At 55.0% G+C, this 19889-nt stretch overlaps 6 protein-coding genes across 6 annotated transcripts; 2 read left to right on the top strand and 4 right to left on the bottom strand.

Annotated features, from left to right (window-relative positions):
* Window positions 1-201: 201 nt before the first annotated feature.
* Window positions 202-3938, bottom strand: VDAG_04477 (lysine-specific histone demethylase; the record flags this gene model as incomplete). Its single annotated transcript, XM_009650924.1, has 3 exons — window positions 3783-3938; window positions 3228-3704; window positions 202-3127 (listed from the first exon to the last, which is right to left on the bottom strand). The coding sequence occupies exons 2-3, from the start codon at window positions 3524-3526 to the stop codon at window positions 202-204; spliced, it is 3225 nt and encodes a 1074-aa protein (XP_009649219.1). The 5' UTR covers window positions 3527-3704; window positions 3783-3938.
* A 439-nt stretch (window positions 3939-4377) lies between these two features.
* Window positions 4378-6583, bottom strand: VDAG_04476 (vacuolar protein sorting-associated protein 33A; the record flags this gene model as incomplete). Its single annotated transcript, XM_009650923.1, has 4 exons — window positions 4378-4499; window positions 4567-6135; window positions 6245-6440; window positions 6506-6583. 4 exons carry the CDS (start codon window positions 6581-6583, stop codon window positions 4378-4380), a joined length of 1965 nt encoding a protein of 654 aa, XP_009649218.1.
* Window positions 6584-6873: 290 nt separating this feature from the next.
* On the bottom strand, window positions 6874-7983 carry VDAG_04475 (ubiquitin-conjugating enzyme). The gene is made up of 3 exons (XM_009650922.1): window positions 7849-7983; window positions 7637-7787; window positions 6874-7564 (listed from the first exon to the last, which is right to left on the bottom strand). Exons 1-3 carry the CDS (start codon window positions 7894-7896, stop codon window positions 7296-7298), a joined length of 468 nt encoding a protein of 155 aa, XP_009649217.1. The 5' UTR covers window positions 7897-7983; the 3' UTR covers window positions 6874-7295.
* A 1727-nt stretch (window positions 7984-9710) lies between these two features.
* Window positions 9711-11062, top strand: VDAG_04474 (calcium/calmodulin-dependent protein kinase; the record flags this gene model as incomplete). Its single annotated transcript, XM_009650921.1, has 3 exons — window positions 9711-10025; window positions 10095-10251; window positions 10311-11062. The coding sequence occupies 3 exons, from the start codon at window positions 9711-9713 to the stop codon at window positions 11060-11062; spliced, it is 1224 nt and encodes a 407-aa protein (XP_009649216.1).
* Window positions 11063-12069: 1007 nt separating this feature from the next.
* On the bottom strand, window positions 12070-13330 carry VDAG_04473 (uncharacterized protein; the record flags this gene model as incomplete). The annotated part of the gene is made up of 1 exon (XM_009650920.1): window positions 12070-13330. The coding sequence occupies one exon, from the start codon at window positions 13328-13330 to the stop codon at window positions 12101-12103; it is 1230 nt and encodes a 409-aa protein (XP_009649215.1). The 3' UTR covers window positions 12070-12100.
* Window positions 13331-16887: 3557 nt separating this feature from the next.
* VDAG_04472 (sulfite transporter Ssu1) lies at window positions 16888-18397 on the top strand. Its single transcript, XM_009650919.1, has 2 exons — window positions 16888-17501; window positions 17559-18397. The coding sequence occupies exons 1-2, from the start codon at window positions 16935-16937 to the stop codon at window positions 18279-18281; spliced, it is 1290 nt and encodes a 429-aa protein (XP_009649214.1). The 5' UTR covers window positions 16888-16934; the 3' UTR covers window positions 18282-18397.
* The last annotated feature ends 1492 nt before the right edge of the window (window positions 18398-19889 follow it).

The following is a 19889-nucleotide window of genomic DNA, read 5'->3' as shown; positions in this document are numbered from 1 at the left end:
AAAAAAAACACGAGAAGCCAATCGCCCTGTTGCGGTCCTTAGAATCTGTTCACCTCGCGCCGCGGCGAAATGCCAAAAGGGTATGTGCCGATATTTCCGTAACACCGTATCGCCGCTCGGCCGGAGCCACAACTGCTCATCTGCACCGCACTTGGGCTCTGACTACGCCTGTAAAACAGCACCCGCCCCTCCTCTCAGTTTCTACTCAGACACGCTCTCGTCGTCCTCCGCATAGTCCACAGGCTTACTCGTGCGACGATGCTTTCCATCGGCGGTAAGCGTCGCGGAACCAGCCAAATCGTGCTCTTCCTCGTACTCTGCCCGCAAGTTGATGGCGGCCTCATCCCACCGAACAGAGCCGTCGTTGTACTCTTGCACAGCCAGCGCGTGCGCGGCCTTGGCCTTGACGGCGTCCTCCTCAAACGGCTTGCGCTCCTCGGCCGAGGCTGCCCTCCACATCTTGGACGTCATGACTCTGACATCGTTGGGGCTGACCTTCTTCTTGCCGGAGCGCTCCTTCTCGCATCTTTTCCGCGCCTCGTCGAAGAATGCCTTGTTGTAGAGAACGTATGCGTTGGCAGCCACCTTGCCAGGCGGGATGGGCCGCTCACCGATGGTGCTGATGATGTAGTCCCAGACCGCTGCCTCGTGAGCGTCGCGGCGCACGCGCTCGGGGTCGTAGACTTCGACCGGGCTTTTGCGTTTGAGGACCGCGCTGTTCTTTGAAAGAACGAGTGGCGAGGGGATATCGATAGGGCCCAGCATCGCGTCAAAGACTTCCGAGGCCGCCCGCAGTCCAGACATGTAAGCGCCGTGTACCGTCGCCGGGTGCGTTCCGATGGTGTGCTCCCCTGCAAAGTACAGGTTGCCAACAGGTTTGGCCATGACATCGTAATCATGAGGATGCATACCGGGCCCTGAAGACGAGTAGCTGCCTCTGCTGAACTTATCGGAACCCCATCGGGTAATGACCGCCTCGACAGGGAAGGGAACCTTGCGGCCGAAAACGCCTCGGAGTATGCCAGTGGCTTCCTTGACGAGATCCTCATTACTTTCTCGCTCAGTGTCGAAGCCTGCAACGCCTGCCATGAGGGCCACAAGGCATGGTAGACCGGTCGTTTGGGTAACGTTGAACCACTGGAAAAACCGTCCGCGTTGTGAGGCGTAGTCGCTCTGAGCAACACTGTGCCGGTTCGGTGCGTCTCGCAAGACGCCAAATATGTGTCTTTCGGTATCCCAGAAGGGTTTATCATACACAAGGATCACCTTGTTGAGGACACCAAATCCAATGCGCTCAATGACATCAGTCTTCCATCCTGGCAGAGGCGGGTCGAACTCGACGCTGCCCTGCTTCAAGACTCCAAGCGGTATGGTTGAGACAACGTAGTCGGCTTCAACGACGGTGCCGTCCTCACATTCGACAAGTGATCGCTTCAAACCGCCTTCGCTGCTGTACTTGATCTTGTGAACGGGAGCATTGGTCTTCAAGTCGAGTGGCGTGGGGCACAAGGCTAAGCCACGCGGGACCGTCTGGTATCCACCGGCGACCATAGTATGCTTGCCTTCCCATTCATTGCCCGCATCAATGTCCCAATTGCCCAGGCTCAAATTATGCAAGCTCGTAGCGTTGCTATACTCTAGGTTGGCGACGTGCCAGTTGATGAGCCGATGATCTTGAGCCGTCAGGTCGACAAGGTTGCGATACTGCCCGATGGCCTCGTCAAGGACAGAGCCGAGGGTGGCATCAGGCCGGGCCGCCGCGTCGTCGAGATCAATATTGGCCTCTGGTGTAATGTTGTTTTTCAGCGTCCATCCCATCTCTTTCGCCTTCTCTGAGGCTTTGCTGGTAGCTGGAGTGCCCGGCTCGGTGTGGATTCGACCAGTCAGCTTGTCTGCAGATACCGGCACACGGTTTACTCGTTCCGGAACGTTCTGTTGCGAGACGGGCGCTGCGTGCGGCAGCGCTGCTGCTGCTTCTTCAGACTCGGCAATTGTTTTGCTTCCATCGGTTCCGCTGTCGCGCCCGTGCTCGATATAATCATGATTGCCTCTAATAAGTTTGGAAGGCTGGTTGTGATGCTTGTATTCGCTGACTCGATCGAGACAGTCGTTGTAGAGTTTCTCAACCAGGTCGTCCCTCAATGGGTCCACAGGCCGACCGTTCGAATCGTAAATAGTCGTCTCTGGTCGCAACGCTCGATAGTGGAGGCCCAATTGGCCGCGCAGGAGGACATTGATCGGATTGCCGCGCTCGAAGCCTGTAATAATCATACCGCCCATCTCAGCGGTGTACCTTTCGCCGGGGAACCCAGGCACCGACAAGGTAGGCTTTGTCGTGAAGGCTCGTGAGTACACACGACCGCCGACCCTAGTGCGTCCTTCCAGAACGACAACTTTGGGCGGCAATTCGCCCAGTTCTCGAAATTGATCCTTGTATTGTTTCGCCAGATTCTCCAACTGCCTCGCGCAGCCCAGGCCGGACATGCCGCCTCCGATGACGACAATCGTTTTTTGCTTCGTTGTCGGTGGTTCTTCTTCTTTCTCTTCATCTACCGTCGGGAACTCGACACATCCAAAGTTGATGAATCCATTGCGCACTAACCAATCATAGCAGACGCTGGCGACGTCGAACCATCGCACACTGGCACATCCAATTGCTTGTTCCCGCGTAACGGGCACACGTGGATTGTGGTACCATAGTCGTACAATGCCGTTCCTGACATTCAGGTATGTAGTCACTTGGTTGTGGGTAATGTGCTGGCGCAGGAGCTGGTATTCTCCTTGGTGTAATGAGAATGGATCCAGTCTCGAAGCCTCAACGGCGCGTATACATTCAGCAGCGTACGTGATGTCGTCCAGGCCCGCCGGAACAGAAGACTTGGGCTCAATGTCGTACGTGCGTCTCGGCACCTGGCGAGGTTGTGAATGTCGTGCTGATGAGAGAGCGGGCTCCCGAGCTGCGTCAAGGTCGACGGGAGTCGTAGCCTTACTAGAGACGGATGACAGCAGAGAGGACAGTTCGGATTGTTCCGACGTATGTGACATTGGGGACTCTAAAGAGTTGCGGTTCGTCTGAAGAATGTCGCGGTGAGGCGAGGGTTCTGCCATGTCTTCGTTGCCTGAGAATCTGGGTGAGGTCAGAGGTGCTAAGTAATGAATCTCAACAGACAACTATGGATGCAGCTGACAGCAAGGGGTTGAAGTGTAGGTCAGTAGATAATACGTACTCTGCTGGTGAGGCCACAGCTGATGTGGCCATCGAGGTATCATTCATCGAGTCGTCAACATCCATGTCTTCGCCGTGGACGACGATCTCAGAAGCGATTTCTGACATGGCTTCGAGCGAGATTTGACTGCTTGCTGAAGATGTGGGATCTCTCAAAGGCGATATCGAGAATGAAGTCTTGGCAGTCTTTGAATGTGGTGACGAATGCAACATATGTGAGTTAAGGAACCCTGACGGGGTAAATAGTTCCTTCCCAGACCCAATTCCCAGCTTGTCCCTCGACCTGGGACTTGTTCTCATCGTATAGTCGGCCGGTGGGACGATTGGGCTGGTCTTGGGTGGATATATAGGAGTGGTATCTGGAAATCGGATGTCGCAAGAGCAGGGGTTCTCGACCTTACTGCCATCAGAGAGCGGAACGTAGGCGGGCAGTCGGGGCCGATATCATCATCGCGCATCAGATGATAGATGAGATGTTCTGAGTAGACATATTAGTTCCGTGGTAAGAGGGAAATCTCACTCCTGAGAGCCAATATATGAGGTTCCTTTGTCGTACCAATTGAGCCGAGTCCGGGGTGAGGCGAGGATGCAGCTGCTTGAAGAGCGTGGCGAGGCCCCAACCAGCCGGTTCAGAGGCTGAGAGAGTGTGGGAGCGAATGCCTCGTATTGAGTTCTTCACTCGATGGTATATTTCGGAGCCGCAGCTATTCTTGCAAGTCGATGCATGTAGATATAAACCCGTAAGACCACTCCTGATGGTGTTGAGCCCGCTGGCGTGGTTCCAGACTCCGCTGTAGAGCCGAAACAGCGGGTCACGTGCATTTTTTCACTACCCGTGCTGGATCGTCTTCAGCGGGACGTCGCCCCAAGTTCCATTAGGCTAAGCACCTCTAACATTCCTCTTGTTCATGTCCGGTTGGCAATTCACTACAGCATTCTAGCTTTGCATGATCCGCATAGTTTCTTTCCAACTGTCATGGACTCGAAAAGTTTCACACAAGGCGCTGAAGCGCGACCAATCTCGGAGCTCCCAACAAGGGCCTATTTTGCAATTCATGGGACTTGCGCTGAAGATGCTGAGAACGACGCTGAAAATAGATGATACACGATCTCCCCCTTCACAACGTTCTTTGAAGACATGACATACCCATCTATGATTGCGCTTGGGTGATGGGTTTGATATCCTTCGCATATGACTGTGTTTCAATCGCAGCATCCATCATCCTATTCCCGCTAATGATCGAGGTGGCACAGATGACGATGTTTCTCCGAGCTGTTGTCAAATACGTCAGCGTACCGTCCGGATGTCCAACTGAAGCAACGTATGGGATTCGACTTACCTTCCTCCTGCTTCGCGATGAATCTCAATGCAGCGATTTCGGTGAACGTGATACCTCCGACGAACACAATGAAGACCGTTTGCTTCTCGTTACCGCCTGAAAGAAGTGCGCGGGCTTTGACGGCCTTGTCCTCCCCTTTCTGGACATTGTAGAAAGTCTGGCCGCGGACATGTTTGACTGCCTCGTCAAAACCATGCCAACCTTGGGCTGCCGACGCACTATTGGATCCTGTGAAGCCATTGCCTTTGGTGACCGTGAGAAGATGCTGCTTCTGCAGCACGCATTGGACAAGTCGAATGGAGAGCGGCGCGTATCCGCTGTACACGTAGGCAATGTCATTCGGGTCGTCTTCCTGAACCTCGTCGACAATGAGTCGCAGGAGGCGCCGCAGATAGGAGTAATTTGTCTTATCGCCAGAACTTCCAATCATTCCAGCCAATGGCGACGATCGTGAGAGGAATAGTTGGAGCTTCTCGAGCTTGTTGAGTGTCATGATATGCTGGTACCCGTATCCCTGGAGAATGAGTCGTCGGAACTGGTCGTATTCTTTGGGTTTAACGCCTCCAGAGATGCACGAGTAGATACAGAGCAATCTAAGGACTTCCGGTAATGGTGTGTCGCGAGCAATCAGCTCCTCGATGGCGTCAAATTGCGAGGATGGATCCGCTCCTGCTGCCAGGTTTTGCTGGACTTCTAGGAGGCCCTTGAATTGATCCGTTCTCGTGTACTTGACAATCTCTTCAGCCAGGCCTGTGTGAATTCGCAGGCTCTGGTGTTCTTGCTGATATGCGGGTAGCTTGTTGACGAAGTCCTTTAGCTCGGCGATCGACTTTTGGTTGTTCCGGCCTTCGTAGTCCTTCTGCACGGTTTGAAGCCGGCGAGCTTGCTGGCCAAGCAAATTGCCAACAATGGCAAAATTCTTGTCGCGAAGCTGTTCGAACTGTTTATCTGAGGAATCCAGCTGTATCTTCCGCTTGCGTGTCTGCGCACTGGCTGCGGTGGATTGAGCTGGTGCACCAACGACGGTCGTGTCGACCTCTGCCTGATTGTTCTGAATGCCGAATAGTTCGTCAATGAGGCCCTCGTATGTCAATTGGGTGAGAAGTGGTGTGGCAAAGTCGACTTCGCGGTCGATTATGATGGCACTTTCGATCGTCGTGCTCGGGGCCAACCCGCCATCTCGTTGGACTTGAACCGCATCGTCGCCAGCCAGTACTTCCTGTCGCATGCGCGCCAGCAGGTCGGCCACACGTTTCGCGTTGTCGCCCTTGCCGATGATTCGAGGGAAAAGTCCGTGGTTTTGTTGGATCTCCATCAACGCTTTCGCCATGAGAAACGACGGCGTCATGTCTTTGTTCAGGTAGAGGTCGGTAAAGGATTCATCAAGTTCGAGTGAGAGAACATCTCTTTCCAGCGGGAAGAAGTGAAGAGGCAGCTCGAATATGTTGACATCTCCCAAGACACCAGCCTCTTCGAGCTGCTTGTCTGAAACGAGAGTTCGCCGCGGGACCCAAAAGATGTGAAAGTCATGACCTGTCTGGCTTTCGCGTTGGAGTCGTCTGATGTGAGCTGGTCATCGTCAACAACCTGTCGCCACATCGCTATCTGAGGAACAGAAGACGGGCAGGGATCATCCGAGGCTGGGTTATACCAAGACATGGGGCTTGAGCCAACTGACCTGCTATCTTGGGCGCACTACGGGCGCATTCACCCCTCGCTATGAAGACGACATTGCGCTGGCTGGTATCTGCGTTGTCGTTCTCCAGGAAGAAGAACTTGTCGACTCCGTACTCTTGAAGCGTCGCAACTTTCACGATGGCGCCGATGGGGCCGGCCAGGCTGCGCTCGAGGACGAGATTGAGCTTGCCGCGGACCTGGTCGCAAGCACACTCGATTAGCCCAACATTGATGCTGATGAGGATGGGAATGCCTTACTTACTCCCTCTAGCAAGTTGAGCAGGTCTTTTCGGGCTTTGTCCCTGATCTGGTCGGTATCGAAACTGACTCTCGGGGCCATGCTGGGCTGCCCACGAGGTGAGGTGTGGTGAGGGAGCTAATCGGAGCTTGGGAACTTGAAGTACGAGATGCAGGAGTGACGACGGAGATCTCCAAGCTTCCGGGTTCGATCGGCCAGTGGTTGTCACGAAATTGGGTCCGCGCTGGGGAGGACCACCACTGGCAAGCGGCTGCGTCAGCGGGGCATGCACGGCTGGCGGGGAATTGGGGGATCCATCTCGGATGTGTCCCTGGCGCCCAGACTTGGGACATTTCGCCGCGAAAACACCAGTCAAACAAAGCCTGTCGCGATTTGCCAGCAAACTAGCTTCTGATTCAAGGCGTCCAGTGATATCATTTTGGGGGGTTCCATTTGACACTCTAGAGCTTGCTGAGCAAAGCTTTCGCAGAGGCCGTCCCTGCTGAGCCTGATGGAAGGCTGTTCGCTGACGGCCCGTCGCCTATTCCTCGTCACTGTTGATGCATGCTGTGCTCCACGATAGCCGACCTTCCATGTCGCAAAGGAGCAGTACCAGCTAATAAATCAAAGTAATGCCCGCTAGCCCAAACTCCTAAGTAATAACTTTCACCGCACAGCCATCGGTGGTCAACCGAGTGGTTCCACGTCATGTGGGTGATTCCATGCAAATACTCGCCACCTCATCAGAACACAGTTTGCTGCTCTGACTCGAGGCTAACCGTATCACCTTTAACTTTGTGACGCTCTCCGGCACCTACACTGTGTTATCGTGATAGTAAAAGTCGATGTCTCGTGGGCGCTGCCTGTTGCTTCGTACAAAGTCCTCGTCGCCCGGCGGTCGCTCAGCCTTTGAGTTGCCCGTGAGCATGCTCTGCAGGCTCATGCAGATCGTCTCGACGTTCTGCACCGGGCTCCAGCCCTGAGATCCCAGAAGATCCAGGCATATGATGCCGTTCGAGTAGATGTGAGGGTGTAGGGGGATGGGTCGGTCGGTGGTCTTCGAAAATGTGACCTCGGGAGGTTCTGCCAGAACATGAGCAATCAGGTCGGAACGGGAGCTCGCCAGGGTTTTCCGAGGTAGAAGGGGCTGCCCACCGATTGGGTATTGAGGAGAGAACTTGAATTTGAGTCTGTAGATCTGGTCGCGGTATATCGGGTTGTCGTCCAGTACTCTTATGTCCATGAACCACTCCTCAAAATTGTCCGCCGAGATCAGCTCGATGCCAGGCGGCAGACCATTGTTCAGCTGCACAGCAAGAGAGGGTTAGAAGACGTCCGCAAGATAGGGAAGAGCGCGTGGAATGAACCTTATTGAGTTCTTTGGCAAGCCTCTTCGAGGCAAAGCTCACCGACATGATGAAAGCCTACCGAATGGCTGATTTGTCTGGGCGAGGAAGTAATTTTTGGGTGAGAGAAGACCGGAGGGCGGCGGCTCGAGTCGCAGTGAATGCATTTCAGATGGGACAGGGAGGCGATGGAGGGGTCGAGTGGGATGGATGCCTAGTGGGCCTTAGGTGCCTCTGAGTGGACAAGGTCGCTACTGTCAGTGTGGCTCCAGGACCGAAGTGACGCTTGGTTCAGATGGATCCCCAAACGATGCACAGGCTGGCGGGCAAGCTTTTTTGAAAGGCACCCCTCAGATCACCCTACCTACCTCCTTGCTACCATATGGAACCTAGAGGAGGTACCTAGGTAAGTACCCAACGGAAAGTGCAGTCAAGGATTCATGTGCTTTGGCTGCCTGTGCGGCTAATGTTGAACACTAAGACTGAGTGTGAGTGCATACCAAGTACGTATTGTGTCCTGATGCTATTCTTGAATGGAAAAAAAATCCCACATGATTCTCAGAGGTGGTAAAGTTGACAGCGTGTGAAGTCGAGTGCTGTGGTCGTTTGCGGCTTGTCTTTTTCAGCCGCGACGCAAATCCATCACCTTTCTCCAATCCATTTGCAAGGGCCCATCTAGGTAATTTTTTGCGTACTCGCTACTTGGCTGCTTGGCTGCTCATCTCATAGCGATGCAAGCTCTTTGAAAGTAGGTAGGCATTCGTAAACATCAATAGTTGACTTTAATCAGATCCAGTGGTCTTCGTCGGCGGCATGTGGGAACCCACTCGACCACATGCCGCTGCGATGACGACGTACCATCCCGCTGGTGGACAGATTTGCCCGTAGGCCTGCCTCGTAGTGGGATGCGTCCTGATCCGCCTCTGATCCAGCCTTATGGAGGCCCCCCCAGCAGCATGCTTCCCGCCCTGAAGGCCCCAGGCCGTTAGCGGCAGGACGGCAATCCTCCGCCACATACGGCACCCTGACGTCTACGCCCCAAGGCCACTGACCAACCCCGCCCGGGCTCAGGGGCCTTCCGTCAACCTCTCACAAGCGTCGTCACCCCCGACGCAACCCCACTACGGTGATGACCGGTCGCTCCTCCTCCAATCCTGCCGTCGTCTCTGATGGCCTCTGCCCCTCGTTTCTGCGGCTGAGGGTCGAGCCTTCTCTGCTCACTCCCCAGTGCATCTTCACGGGCTTTTGGCGGCGAGGCTCTCTTGACCGTCGGCTGACTGTTACATCGCTGACCTTGAACTCTGTTTAAGAAGAAGCGAGACCCTGCTTCGTCTCTGCGTCTGTTCGCTAGGCTTCGCCTTGCGCTTATCGAGTCCAGATTCACGCCGTTCGTACGTGTATCCACATTCGTCTCTGATCACTTCCCGGCATCTGGCCACTGGGACGACAATTACCCCACATCGTCAGCTTCGAAGATCCCACTCAACCAGGCTGTCCAACAACTCGTGCGTTCCTTCAGCCCCCGATTATCCTTCCTGCCCGAGCTCCGACCTGGCTGTCATCGGTCTTTCTTTTTGCAGCACGTTCTTATTGTGTCTATACAGCACGTGGTGTTGAACATATCGCACTCTGTTTTGCTCGTCCTGAGCTCCTCCCCCCTCCTCCCCCCTTCTGCCTGCCAACCTTGTTGGGCCTCGACGCATCACGAACACCTCTCCCGCCAAGCCAATCATGAGTTGTAAGCCGCTTCTTCCCTCCCGTGCAATGGCTGGTGCGCTGCTCGCATCTTTGCCGAGCGTCTCTGCCCCTCCGACTTCTCCCCTCGGCGTGGCTCAGTCATGTCGCACAAGCTAACCGCGATACCTCACCCCGCAGTTTCCAACATGCTCAGCCGCCTCCAGGGCCAGCCCGAAAGCTACGACAAGAAGTGCGACACCCTCCCCCCGCCATCGTTGCGACGACTCAGTCCTAACGAATGCGCTATGTCTAGGGCCAAATACCGTTTCGGTCGAACCCTGGGCGCGGGTACCTATGGTATCGTCCGCGAGGCTGACGGCCCGACGGGCAAGGTCGCCGTCAAGATCATCCTCAAGAAGAATGTCAAGGGCAACGAGCGGATGGTCTACGACGAGTTGGAAATGCTGCAACGCCTCAAGCACCCCCACATTGTCAAGTTTGTCGACTGGTTCGAGTCTCGCGTGAGTCGACTGCTTTTTTTTTATTCCCGACGGCGGGTCGATGCGCAGCCTATCTGACGCTCCATATAGGACAAGTACTATATCATCACCGAGCTGGCTACTGGTGGCGAGCTTTTCGACCGAATCTGCGAACAGGGAAAGTTCACGGAGAAGGACGCATCACAGACTATCAAGCAGGTCTTGGACGCCGTTAACTACCTCCACATGAACAGTGTCGTCCACCGAGGTATGGAGATTCGAGATGCTGTCCAAATGTCGCTCAAACCAGCTGACAACCCCTGACAGACCTCAAGCCTGAGAATCTTCTCTATCGCAGCCGCGACAGTGACTCGGAGATTGTTCTAGCCGACTTTGGCATTGCCAAGATGCTGGATCGCAAGGACGAGGTCTTGACGACAATGGCGGGTTCGTTCGGATACGCTGCCCCAGAAGTCATGCTCAAGCGTGGCCACGGCAAGCCGGTCGACATGTGGTCCATGGGCGTCATCACATACACCCTTCTCTGCGGATACTCGCCGTTCCGTTCAGAGAACCTCCAGGACCTGATTGACGAGTGCAGCTCCGCCCAGGTCGTCTTCCACGAGCGCTACTGGAAGGATGTCAGCCAGGACGCCAAGGACTTCATCCTCCACCTTTTGCAGCCCGAGCCCGAGAAGCGCTGGACGAGCGAGGAGGCCCTCAGCCACGCCTGGCTCAGCGGCGACAGCGCCACCGACCACAACCTGCTGCCCGAGATCAAGGCTTACATGGCCAAGGCCAGGCTGCGCCGTGGCATCGAGATGGTCAAGCTCGCCAACCGCATCGAGTCGCTCAAGCTGCAGGAAGACGACCCCGACGACACGGACTTCCGCGACGAGGACTTTGCCAAGCACACAACACTGTCCCAAGACAAGAAGGCGCTCTCCAAAGCCGTCAAGGGAGCCATCTTCCGCGAGGTCGTCTTCGCCAAGGTGCGCGAGATGAAGCAGCAGCAGGAGACCCTCACGGTCAAAGAGGAGGCAGAGAAGGAACACAAGAGACGCAGCTTCCACGGCTAGGACGCGGGAAGCTGTAGCAGATGATACGAGACAGGTACCGGTCTCCTACCCCCGTGTTTCCCGAACACGCGGGCAACGGGCGAGAGTGCCATCCATGGTGCGGGTCGCGGTGTAGTGCCTTTTTTTTTGGCTTTTTTTGTCGTCTTCTTTTTTTATCGGTCCCTGCTTTGACCCTCTCTCCTCGATGTAGGTGTGCGGGGAAGACAGAGAGACAGAGACGGAGAGAAAAGGGGGAGGGAAATGATGGAATACGTGCGTGATGAGGCTCATGCTTCGGCATGGCGGGGTAATTTCCAAACGTCGACGGTTTCTGGTCCCGTGCGCCTGTTGTTTTTTCCCTCCTTCCCGGCTCTTCGAGACAAGTCGTCACGTCTACCAACAGGGAAATTGCCACAACGGAATAATGAATGGTCAGGCGAGCAGACGGATGGACAGATGTGCAGCAAGTTGACAGGATGATGACTCTAGCTTAGCGGTTCTGTTGTGTCAAAAGCAGATGGCCTCTGGACTTCTTTTTTCCAACTTGTTTGATCTTCTGTTTTGTGTTGCATCGCCTTGTAACAGCACCGAGGCTCCATCACGGGAATCGCGCCATGATTCATATAAATATGCGTGTGAATAATCTTGGAATATCATCATCGAAATTCAGCCAGTGCTGCTAATTTGGTATCTCTGCGTCTTCAAATCATCGTCGTCTGGAGCCGAGCGATTGGCTTCGGCCTCCGCATCCTCGCCAAGGCGAGGGGGGCATATCTGTACAGCTGGACTACCGCCTCCTTCCGTTTTATAAATTGCATCATGATCCGCCCGTGTTCCTCGTTCCCAAAAATAAACTAAGAAATTAATGGATGCATAACCCGGAAAACTCCGACCGATCCTGGACCACCTAGTCCTTTCCCGGTTTCGTGCGTAAAATTGTTGTTCTTCGTATATACATGCTCGTGTATGAGAAACGTAGTCTGCGTCCTCGCGACTCGCGCGAGTGGAAAATGGTATCAACGAAAGTAGTGAAAGTAAATGTCATGCATGTTGTAGCGTTCAAGCCATCTCGGCGAGGACGCTTTCACGGAGCTCCTCGTACCTGCGAGGGTTAAAGCGCTGCCGCTTCCATCCTGAGGCTCGCAGGCGCTCGATGCGTGCCTTGAGGTCCAGAGCCCGCATCTCATCATCCACATCAGGAGTGGCAGCCCGCGTTGATACGCTGAAGCTGAGACGGTGGTTTGCTATCGTGGAGGCCTGAGGAGCCAGCTGAGCATCGACGGCAGCCAGGTGAGAGGCGATTTGAGACCGAAGGGCAACTAGCAGAGCGCAATATCGGTGAATAGAACGCTCACGGAGGTAGCCGTAGTCATTCCCCTCGCTGTCCTCGATTGGTGGCTCCGGTGTCGGTGCTGAGGCCGACGGAGCCACAGCTATGGCGGCGGGGAGCTTCGACTCGGGGACCTCCTGAAGCGATGGAAGGTAGCGAGACCCGTCCACAGGGCTGCTACGAAGGTCGTCAAAGCCAAGCGTTGGAGAGTCGGGACGAATGAAGGGTTCCTGGATCATCGGTTCCAGATCGTCAATAAAAGTGACGCGCTTCTTCGTCTGCAGAGGTGCGGGGGTGTTGGCGAGTTTGGCCATGGCATCCTCGAGTGAACAGATGGAAGCCGTGGGCGAGGAAAGTTCTGTGGAGCTGCGAGAGGAGATAGAGCAAGAGGGCGAGTGCAGGCTCGGGGCAGTGGTGGCGGCCGATGATGGGCGTGAGTAGGTAGAGATGGTCTCGTCGGCAGTCTGGATGAGCTCAGCAGCACGGGCGTAATGAGCACGCGCCTGGTTCAGTAGCTTCACACGGTAGGGTGACGACGTGTTGAGAGGGCGAGCGAGCATTTCCACAGAGGTGGCAGCGTAGAAGTGGAGGTAGATGAGGTATGTCGGCTCAACATTTGCCTGATCCTTAAAGTTGTCAAGTATCTCGCAGCACCGTGCCGAGCAGGCGCGGTACTGACGGTTGCTGTAGTGGCGCTTGACTTCGGCCACAGCCTTGTTCCAGTCCGCTGCGGTGTAGGGAAGAACAGGCAAGCTTGCGGGAGCTTGAAGAGACAGGCGCTTCGGGCTGCGGGCTTTGGGCCTGGCAGCGGCGGCGTCGAGTGAGCCCATTCTCTTGAGGGTGGTTTGCGTGGGAGGCGGCGATGAGAGAGGGAAAGCGCTGCTGCCGGGACTGAGGAGAATGCTGCGACGTGAAGCAGCGCCGGGCGCATGGAGCATCAAAGGTATGAGTCCAGGCATGGTGAGCGGCTTGAAGGGTTGAGTAGACCAGAGATGAGAGTGTGGGTTCGGTGGATGATAAGTGAGGCGAGGTGACCTCTTAATGTCTGAGGTAATGCACGTTGCCGACGTTGGGTTGCGCACAAGCTGAACCACGCCAATGGGAAGGTGTTCGAGGTTGGACAAGACAATAAGCTGGAGCGAGTCGAGACTGCTGTCTGTCGAGGCAGAAAAGAGTGGATGGTGGTGTTAGTTGGTTCGGGGACGGAGGGGAGGTCAAGCGAAAGAGCAGAGTGATTGTCGCAGCGTCTCGGAAGGCCGTAGATGCCGTCGAGAGATCAAACACTGGTCCGCTGACCGCTGGCGGAGGTGTGGGCTGGGGGTCTCGAAGTCGTCTGAAGATTTGTGCTGAGGCGGCTGGGGTGGTAATTTTGAGTGCCGCTGTGATCGAAAAGATCGTCGACAGGGGTGTCAAATGTGAGGTGCTCTTCTCCCTGGGACGTGTGTTGACGTGGTATTGGGTAAATTGCTGGTTGGGATGGAGCTGAAAGGCTATCGATAGACGACAGGCGACTGGCAATTTTAAGCTCGAGCGGATTACAGGTTATTGAAGATCTCCTCCTCGATAGCTCGATGAGGCGAGAGTGGCGGAGGGCGTATTATTGAGACGTGCTGGAGCGTGGAAAGGGGGTGATTGAAAGCTGGTCTGGAGGTTGGGAGCTAAGGGCAGCTGGACCAAAACCCACAGCTCGACAGGCAAGTGGAAGCAGGGAGGCAGCGGACACGCGCTGGGCCAAACCAATGACGATGAATGAGGTGACTTGGGTGAGTAAGTTGAGTGCGATGCGAGTTGAGGTGAAGGAAGGATTGCGATGCGCTCGATAGACCAGAAACAAGACGATTGAACAATTGAGGGCTGGATGTTTCCCTTGGACGGGTGGCGCTCCCTCAAGTACGAGTCTTCCGTGCTCCCACCCCCTCTGACTCCTGTGTCTTTCCATCTTATGAGGCCCATTATCAGCTCGTGTCGTAATCTGTCTGTGTGTTAGGTGGTGGACTGAGCGCAGAATGACAAGGAGGTGGTGGGGCGAGAGGCGATCCAAGGTCCAAGCTGTTGTCAAGCTCCCAGTGTGCCCTCCCCAGTTTTGCCAGTGTGCCGTCCAGGCCGGACCAAGACAGGGGGCAGACTACCAGGGGGCAGGGATAGATAGATCCACGAGGAGTTTTTTTTTTCTTTCTCTTGACTGTTACCTGAGTACCATGCCAAGCGAGTGGGTTGTGATATGACAGGGTCTCCAGCTTAGCATGACCGCAGGGCATACCATATTTTTGATGGCGGAACTTTGTATGGTCAATGCTGCTGGGGTTCTATGGCGTCCGCCGCCGGGCCAGATCCCAAATACTCGTGGCATAGAGGGGATAAATTAGTGGGCATGCGGGAGAGATGGATGTTGCTGTAAATTGGCCGCTCGAGCATTATGGTGATCGTGGCTTGGGCCTCCCGGCGCCGTGGTGCGGGCCACGGTCAAGTCAGGCACCAGCCGCTCGACCATTGTCTGGCTGCTGTTCGAGACGGGCAGTGCATGTGGCCGTGGCTGTGGCCGTGACCGTGTACCCAAGAAAGATGAAAAGGTTGAAAAGGGGAGAGCTAAAGGCTGGCTCTTTGGATGGTGGTGGTGGGATGAAAATGTGAAGTGCATCACGGCCATGCAGCGAGGGAGTCCGGATGAAGTTCCTACTCGTCGCCGCCCGCCCATCACTTGTCAAGGGGGCAGTGGCGGGCACTTGGGGCAGTACAGGGTGCTCCCGACTTCTGCCCAACCTGCAGTGCAGTCATCTGGATGGCAGAAGCAGGTACGACCAGCGGGCTGGCAGTGGGGGGAAGGAACGATGGGCGAGGGGGGGGGAAGAGAGCAAGAAAGATCCTTGCCTCCATGTTGGTAGCCCTTGCATCAGATCCTCGTAGTCGGCCAACCTGTGGTCCTTGCGTTGCGGGCTCGCTTGCCTCTATTCCCAGCCCTCACCTTGAAGAGAGAAGTCTCAGCCATCCATCGCCCATGGTCAATCGAGACATCACCGCCCATGTTGTATCCTTAGCGCGACCCTGAATTTGCCTCCCGGCAGCTCTGTACTACACGCCAGCATGATTTGACCCTCAGGGCTCAGGTAACTTCCTTCTCAAGACCCATCTGTCGACAAGTCAAAGAGGGTGAGCCCGCAGTCTCGCTTCGCAGAATTGCGCTGGAAAAAGCATCGGGTGTCCTTGGAACAAGTCTAACGACACGACATTTCTGTTCCTCGACGCATCCGTCCCAGCAGAAAAGCAACAAGCTTCCGTCTTCTTCCTCAGACACCTAAAACGTTCTGCAAACACTCGGTCGACGGTAGGTTGTGATCCACAGCCAGTCTTTTTTCCGGAGAGTCGACCCTTGTCTTGACGATAGCATCCTACAACCCTACCTCCTTTGTCCAGTCACCTCAGGGCACCTTCAACACAAAGAAGCAAGAACAGATTGAAAATGGCGCGAGAGCCCACTTCCCCTCCAGGCCTTCCAGGGTCCTGCTGGCTCCATGGGCAAAAGTGAGGGGGGCCACAGCGGCATCCTTTTCTGAAACGAAACAGTGTTGCTGCGTGAGGCCTTGGGCCCAGCGCCGCTACAGTACGCACAGATGGGAAGGCGTCATTGCCGTTGCATCTCGTGGTTCTGGCAGAGTCCACATGCACGCTCGAACCTCTTCCACGTCTGTGTCCTCGGTCGACCTTGGGGCCCGGAGCCCATCTAAGGCATTCGCGCCGCTCTCTTGCGTCTCTTACGGCGTTCGGACGAAAAATCAGCGTAGGATCCTGCACCTGCTGCATGGCCAGCCCTGCCAGAGTAGGAGCGTCGCCTTGACCTCGTCACCGTGTCAAGCTCAAGCTGTCTTGTCTGGCGATGGAACCTAATCGTCTGCACTCTGCAGCTCATAATCAGTCATCCGCTTGCGCTCTCACGTCAAAGCGCCGTCCTGATGACCCTGTCAATCAAAGTCAATCGGCAGCTAGAATGGAGGCGTTCAACAGGCGTCGTTCGGTCAACTCGGAGGACAGGACGAGATTCGGTTGCCGCTCCACGCAGATCTCGCTTGACTCGCTCACCCTGTTGCTTTCACCACCGGGAAAACCACTGCTCACAAAGAGCACTGCTCAATTGACTGCAGCAAACCTGTGGAGCACGTGACTACCAGACCACTCGCAACCCCGGAGTCGCATGTCAATGGCAACTTAACCTCGTGCATCGCGGGCAGGGCCGCTTTCGGCTCCAATGTGACTACAGCTACATCTACATAGCCGGGAATGGTACGACGATTCGCCTGGGACTGTAGTTCTGTTCCATCCATCCAACAATATCCATTCCGTTGGAATGCCTTTCTGGACAAAGTAATGGGTCCGCTTCCTGACGTCAATCAGTCTGACGCGTCCGGGTTAGCTTGAACGCAAACCCGACCTAGTGAGAGGCAGCACGACTACAGACGACGGCTGATGAACCTCAAGCATCGGACATGGTGACGGATGGCACCTTCAACGACCCTCCACAGCCATTGTTCGTGAGTGATTCCTTTGCAGGGTCGCATCCTCTGGTCCGTCATGGATCCATCTGCTCCCGCTGCCGACCGTCTTCATCAGAGTCGTCCATCAACGAGCCACGACGAAGGAGCCGATGCAACCACGACCACCCGGGGTGCTCGCAAGGACGCCGTGGCCGAATATTCGCGTCTGAAAGGCAACCAAAGGCCCTGGAGGCGTGTGATTCTGTATTTTGAACCATCATGGTTCAGCGTCAACATGGGCACCGGGGTTGTGTCCATCCTACTTCACAACCTACCCTACAACGCGGAGTGGCTATATTGGATCTCCGTCGTTATATTCTGCCTGAACGTTGTTCTCTTCATCCTCTTCTTCATCATCTCCGTACTTCGATACACGGTGTTCCCCGGCGTATGGGGCTGCATGATACGGCATCCGGTTCAGTCGCTCTTTTTAGGGACTTGCCCGATGGGCTTGGCGACTATCATCAATATGATCGTCTTTGTCTGCGTTCCGGCTTGGGGTACAAAATTCGCAACTCTAGCCTGGGCTCTTTGGTGGATTGATGTTGTAGGGGCTGTCGGGACATGCTTCTATCTCCCCTTTATCATCATGTACAAACATGAGGTAGGCGAATGAAAAGGACACTCACACAAGCCGGTTCCACAGACTGACCTCGAATAGGCCCACCTAGAAACCATGACCGCGGCATGGCTACTGCCTATCGTTCCAACGATAGTTGCAGCAGCTACGGGCAGCATTGTAGCGTCTGTGCTGCCCAGTCACCATGCTATCATTACTATCATCACAAGCTACATTCTTTGGGGCTGCGGTGTGCCACTTGCCCTTTTTACGATGGTAATCTATTTTGAGCGCCTCACGATGTGTAAATTACCACCGCGGGAGGTAATCGTCTCTGTCTTCCTACCCCTCGGCCCCCTAGGCCAGGGCGCATTCGGCATCATGAGGTTAGGCAAAGAGACGATGAGGCTTACGAACGATGTTAAATTCCTGCCCGATGCTGCGGTTGCTGGTCAGGTCTTTTACTCCCTCGGCTTTTTCGCAGCTTTCATACTGTGGGGATTTGGCCTCGTATGGCTGTTTTTTGCAGTTGCCTCCATCACCCGCAACAGGTTTCCTTTCAACCTTGGTTGGTGGGGATTCACCTTCCCCCTAGGTGTCTACTCAACAGCAACCACAACTTTCGCACAGGAGATCCCGTCAGCATTTTTTAAGGTTCTGGGGACCATCTTCTCTCTGGTCGTGGTCTTCCTCTGGGTAGTCGTGAGCAGCGGAACAATTCGACATGCCTATCTAGGCGATCTATTTCATGCTCCGGGATCGAGACCCTCACAGGCCGAACGCAAGAAGAACGATGGCAAAAGAAGCCTGCGTAATATCGTATGAGTCGAGACACCTGAGTTGGGATTCGAATCGGATTACGAATTTCAGGTTCACCGTTTAGCCGTCTCCAGAAAGCAAAGAAAAAGCAATCTGATCAGCAACCGCCCGTGTGCTCCTAACTGCTTCTGTGCCACATGTCTTCTGGTTCAGCTGCCATCGCCCGCCAAGGGCCACAGCGTGTTTCAACTCGTCGTGCAGGAGATGACGGGCGCGACGCCCACCACCACGCACCCGAAATTCCGATGATGGCGTAGCAACGCTCATCTTTTAGACGAGCTGCGGCCGCCACCCATTCTCGTAGTCAAAGCGCAACCCTGCTGTGAAATAATAACAGTCATTCAGCCCGAGGCACCACGCGTACGCGGGTGATCGCCAGACTCGCGCCCGCTCTTGGCTGTAGGGCGGGCCGCGGGCTTGGGCTTCTGGGGCCGCTGGTTCAACTCGCGCGAACCATTTGCGAGTCACGGTCGTGAGGGCCAGCCGGCTTGGCTAGTAGGGACACGGACTACGAAACGTTGCCGCCGGGTCAGCCTTCTGACTCGCAACATGGCCTGCTTTGAGTCGTGATGGCGCGGTTTGCGCTGGATCAGATGATTTGTTTCTCGACTTTCTTGGTGGTGGATATTTCGAATTCTCGTGGGTTTTCTGGACAGGATGGTGCGCAGACCAGTTCCCGCATCCGGAGCGTGCGCCGGTCCGGTCGCCGACTCAACGTACATGGCGAGGTCAGAAAGACATGAGCCTGCTTATATTTCGCCTGCGGAGGATGATACATCAATGGGGAAAGCCCGTTCATTGTGTGGTATCTCAGCGCACTCGTGGATCGAAACACATCTCTCATGCCCGGAGATTCGCTTGTGCACGGCCCTCTACAGTTTTAAGTGCTCCAAGGACAACATGTATTGCCGGGTCCCTCAAAGATCTCTATGATGTCCATCGCGAAAAGTCGATGTGTTGACGCACAATTGTCCTGCGGTTCATTACGGGACCCCAGGAGGCGAGCTGTATACAAGAGAATCAAATAGTGGCGCGAGAATGACCGATGTCTATTTGTCACCAACACAGATTGTGAGGGCCTTGCAGGTTTTGGATATGGCAAGGCTACTGGCTTCTAAGGTGCCAAACTCGCATCGAGGTAATATCATGTCTTGCAACTATGTTCGTGGCCTAAATCCGAAATGGGACCGATGATAGAATCTGGCGCCAGTTGCGAGAGCCGATCAGAGATTTACTTTATTCGGCTCGCCGGGATACGGGGTGCAGCTTCGAATTCCCCAGTCTAGGGCAGGGCCACTGTAACTCGGGACATGTAACCCTGCCGAAGGTACGTGTATAGTTGCGGCCTCGACCGGAAGCTGATATCAACGAGTAACTAGGATGTCTTTGCAATCACTGGGGGTGGACGTTGATGCGTCACGTTTGCATTGTGCTTTTCTATCGGCTGTTATCGAGTCTCTGAATGGCCAGTTAGTGGCCCAAAATATCCTAGCATCTGGAAGGAACCTCATCTAGGACAATCGGCATTCAGGAGATTCGAAATCTAACCAGTTGGCTGCCTTCTGTCTTGCTTGATAAAGCGAAGCGAAAACCGAGACAGCTGATCCGGTTAAC

This window comes from Verticillium dahliae, genomic scaffold (assembly GCF_000150675.1).
Source record: "Verticillium dahliae VdLs.17 supercont1.7 genomic scaffold, whole genome shotgun sequence".
NCBI lineage: Eukaryota > Fungi > Ascomycota > Sordariomycetes > Glomerellales > Plectosphaerellaceae > Verticillium > Verticillium dahliae.
Note: the sequence above shows the minus strand (reverse complement) of the source record. Positions and strands in the feature narration are given on the sequence as shown.

Bases quoted from the DNA above. Each gene is read 5' to 3' on its own strand.
- VDAG_04472 (XM_009650919.1), top strand. From the start codon at position 16,935: ATGGATCCATCTGCTCCCGCTGCCGACCGTCTTCATCAGAGTCGTCCA. The intron at 17,502-17,558 runs GTAGGCGAATGA...GACCTCGAATAG, and splicing joins TCATCATGTACAAACATGAG to GCCCACCTAGAAACCATGAC.
- VDAG_04475 (XM_009650922.1), bottom strand. From the start codon at position 7,896: ATGTCGGTGAGCTTTGCCTCGAAGAGGCTTGCCAAAGAACTCAATAAG. The intron at 7,788-7,848 runs GTTCATTCCACG...CTTGCTGTGCAG, and splicing joins TTGCCAAAGAACTCAATAAG to CTGAACAATGGTCTGCCGCC. The intron at 7,565-7,636 runs GTGGGCAGCCCC...ATGTTCTGGCAG, and splicing joins CTCTCCTCAATACCCAATCG to AACCTCCCGAGGTCACATTT.